The sequence below is a fragment of the Nothobranchius furzeri genome, chromosome 11, assembly GCF_043380555.1.
Source record: "Nothobranchius furzeri strain GRZ-AD chromosome 11, NfurGRZ-RIMD1, whole genome shotgun sequence".
NCBI classification, from domain to species: domain Eukaryota; kingdom Metazoa; phylum Chordata; class Actinopteri; order Cyprinodontiformes; family Nothobranchiidae; genus Nothobranchius; species Nothobranchius furzeri.
In genome coordinates, this window is record NC_091751.1 from 45,660,084 (window position 1) to 45,664,397 (window position 4,314).

Here is a 4,314-nt window from a genome sequence, read left to right on the forward strand (position 1 = left end):
GCAATTCGTTCCACAGAGTTGGAGCCAAAATAGAAAAAGCACGACTACCCCTCGATCGAAATTTTGACCGGGGGACCACCAGAAGTTCCTGCTCGGCTGAGCGAAGAGCCCGAGATGGAGCATACCTGTTCAAAAGCGCAATAATATACGAGGGGGCACTGCCCTGGAGGGCCTTATAAACGAGAGTTCAGATTTTAAACTGAGCTCGATATTTTACCGGGAGCCAGTGCAGAGCATCCAGCACTGGGGTAATGTGCTCTCGACATCTAGTGCCTGTCAGGAACCTAGCCACAGAGTTCTGCACAAACTGGAGCCGTGCAACTGTGCACTGGGCCAGACCAGCATACAGAGCGTTGCAGTAGTCCAGCCGGGACAGGACGAAGGCATGCAACACGGACTCCAGATGAGCTCTGGACAGCAGAGGCCTGATCCTGGATAGTCTTTTCAGGTTAAAGAAACAGGACCTCACCACTGTATTTACATGAGTGTCAAGATTAAGTGCTGAGTCGATTTTAATCCCCAAATTACTGACCATTTTCTTTTCATAGGGTGTCAATGGGCCAAGGTCCATAACAGCACCAGAGCCATTTCTTCTGCCAGGACTAAGTATTATAACTTCCGTTTTGCTCTCATTTAGGTGTAAAAAATTAGAAGCCATCCAGCATTTTATGTCCTTCAAGCAATCCAGTAAAGGAGAAACAGATCTATCCTCCCCACGTTGAAGAGGGAGATAGATCTGGCAGTCATCAGCAAAGAAATGAAATTTCATATTATGCTGGCGAAGGAGGACTCCAAGAGGAAGCAAATAAACTGCAAATAGGAGAGGACCAAGGACAGAGCCCTGTGGCACACCCCAACGAAGTTTCACGCTGGGTGACGTTACCTCACCCATCTGAACACTAAATGTCCTGTCTTGAAGATAAGAGCGAAGCCATTGGAGGGCCTGCCCAGTTATCCCCACCCAATGCTGTAGTCGGTCCAGAAGGACTTCGTGGTCAACTGTATCAAAAGCTGCAGATAAGTCAAGCAATAGCAGAACAACATCATTGTCCATGTCACAGGCTAAAAACGTGTCATTAAAAACCATTAAAAGAGCAGATTCAGTGCTGTGACCTTTCCTGAACCCTGACTGAAAGGTTTCCCATAAATCATTTGTGTCCAAAAAGGCAACCAATTGTGAATACACGACCTTCTCCAGCAGTTTGGAAAGAAAAGGGAGTTTTGAGATGGGCCTGTAATTAGCTAAGGTTGTCACTTCCAGCCCCGGTTTTTTTAACATGGGTTCACCACATTGTGATGTTGGTGCACGTCCGTGGCCCTGCACTTGGGCCGCCTCTCAGCACCTGACGGAACAACTGGGACAGCAGCATCTGAAGGGGGTACAAGAACTGGAACTGGAACGACGGACTGGGGCTCCTCCCTAACCACACACCTACATGACATCGTACCCACCTCGGCTGACGACCCCCTGGACGCACCTACGACAGGACACAGCGACGACGAGACGCTGGAAAAGGACAACTGCTTCAATCACCTGCACCCAATCTCCAACCTGGTTTCACGGTCAAAGGATCAGAAGGACTTTTCGGGGACAAGATCAGCTCCCTGACAATTGGACAATCGCCTCGACACGCCATGGAAGGACCCTGACATGTTCCTATTGAAAAGTTGAACTGTGCGCTTTCACATCCCAAACTCCATTATTGCACTCTGGACCTGGACTTCAAGGTTCTCATTGACGTGAGACTGAAACCGTCCTGACCAATGGAAGAGGACTCTGACCTTCCAAACTATTCTCCAACCGGGACTCAGTCCACGGACAAGCCCTTCGATGAAGAACGCTTGATTTGCCTCAGCATCTGCCACAGTTAGAGCTGCATAAATTAATATTACACGTTCATTTTTCCTCATTCACAGAAAGATTCATCTGCAACTTGAAGCTTTAAATTAAATTCATTTGATGTTTCAATAAACTCTACTGAGGTTTTCTGTATGTAATATGGTTTCGCTAACCCTTCCCAACCTCTTTACAGGAACTGCTATAAATTGCAGAACTGTTGCATTACAGTGAATTCACTTAAATATGTAAGAAATCGCTTTTCTTAAGTTTATGATGGCGTTGATTCAACTGATTTCCATGATCTCACTTATATATCTGTAAACTGCTGTTTGATGTTATCGTCAGTCGTGTTTGCCTTATCGTGTTTTATTACTTATTCGTTCTTTATTATTTTACTTAATTGTTCTTTGTTGTTTTCTTTTTGTTTGGTTATCCTATTTGGATAAACAGGAGGGATTATGTTATGGAAATTTTACATTTCATTACTTTAATCCTATTAACTGAATGTCCCGAAAGCATTCTCACACACACATTCTGGTCCTTGTACCTCCCATTACACACACACACACACACACACACACACACACACACACACACACACACACACACACACACACACACGCACGCACGCACGCACGCACGCACACACACACACACACACACACACACACACACACACACACTCTCTCTCTCTCTCTCTCTCTCTCTCCCTCACATGGCCTCACTATCTTTTGTAATAAATAAACTCTGTGAGCAGAATTCGGGGCATTTGCCTCGTGCTCTTGTCACAAATTATAATTTGGTTGTATGTCTGCCTTGTTGTTTCTTGTCTCTCTCTCTTCGACTCAAGGAAATGAGTTTATTGATTAAATCCCTATATCATTGGAAACACCAGATATTAAAATGATGCCTATAAAAGGAATTTTGCCAATATCTTTTTTTTTGTTTGATTTTAAAATAAATCATTGCAGGATTACACTCAAATATACAGCTAAATACAGTTTAAACGTGATTTCAGTCTAGTGTTTTAGTTTAACCACATCCCTCTCATAAGCTATCATGCAGAACTGTGAATAATTGGAGGTTCTGGTGCTTTTTCTGCTTATTTGCTTTGACCTCCAGTTCTGTGTGACCCTAATCTTTCATCCCATCAAAGCTGGAATTTTATGTCTTTTAGTGCTGTGAAGTGGTTCAAAATAAAAAAGCAACAATATTGGTACGCCAAAAAAAAAAAATATATATATATATATATATATGTATATATATATAAAAAAATCAAACAACAGTTGTGGTAAAGGTGAAGTGGTAACAAATACACACAGTCCTGCCACAAGTCTTGAAACAGAGATAATGAAAATATGTTTTTCTACAGGTTACTTGATGTTTTATTTCAATTTTTTTTCTATTCAGGCTAAAATTGTCTAAATACTCCAATCACAGAAATTGTCTGCAGGAACCTCGACCAAGCCCTGCAGTCCCTGTGAGAACAGAGAGAATACACATAAAACAACGGCCACCAGAAGGCTGTTAAGAAAACAGAGCCAGGCAATGCTCAGATCCAGGTAGGAAGGTATTCCCATCGGCAGAAAGAGGAGTATGGCCAGGAACACCGGGAAAACAATCCAAGTGTAGACAAATCGTTGCAGTGTTTGTTGAATAAAGCTTCTCTGTGAGGGAATTTGACTTTGGTCTACAGGGCTGATCAGTGAAAATGCTGCAACACAGGCCAGAACGAGGAAGAGCAGCACTATGATGTGTATGGTCCGTAGGGAGTGGATGACCCGGCACCTGAGTGGGTCGTGGTTGGGAATATCAGGAATGAAGTCAAACAGCAGGAAGAAATAGAGAGCAGTAAGGAACCATAGGAAGATGGTCACTAATAAATAGACAACCCATCTTCATCTTAAGGTGAACCTCTGAGTCACAATGCAGAAATGATCCACAGCCGCCACGACCGCAATGGGCCAGCGTAGAACTCTGCTGATCTGTCCGATGATCTGGACAAGCAAACACAGATCATACTTGGTCATCAGGTAACCGAGGAGGAGTACATATCCGCCTCTCTGGATGTGAACGACGATGATAAAGAAAGTCAGAGCTGTATCTACAGCAGCAAGAGAAACGCTGAAGATTCCCAGGAAGCTTCTGGAGATGTGCATCCTCTGGAGAAACACCAGGAACCAGTTGAGCAGACATTTGCCTCCCAGATGAAGAAGGATGGAGATGGTGGAGACATACATGAGGTGTGTTCTAGAGGATGTTTTCAGCAGCTGTGAGACATACAGAAAAACCAGTTGGAAATTATTTGGAAAAATACATTTAAAAAATAAAATAAAATATGAAAAATGATCAAATAAACTGCTTATTTTAATGCAGCAGAATTTAATTGTAGTCATAATCTGTAAATCTATTTTGAAGTAATGAATGCTATTCATGCAGCCAACAGATACAAAACAAGGTACACAAGGTTCAAC

At 43.0% G+C, this 4,314-nt stretch overlaps 1 protein-coding gene across 1 annotated transcript; it reads right to left on the minus strand.

Annotated features, from left to right (window-relative positions):
* Window positions 1-1,683: 1,683 nt before the first annotated feature.
* Window positions 1,684-4,105, minus strand: gpr160 (G protein-coupled receptor 160). The gene is given in 2 exon segments (XM_070541880.1): window positions 1,684-1,874; window positions 3,279-4,105. Coding segments are annotated over 2 exon segments (993 nt in total). The 5' UTR covers window positions 4,081-4,105.
* Between the last annotated feature and the right edge of the window lie 209 nt (window positions 4,106-4,314).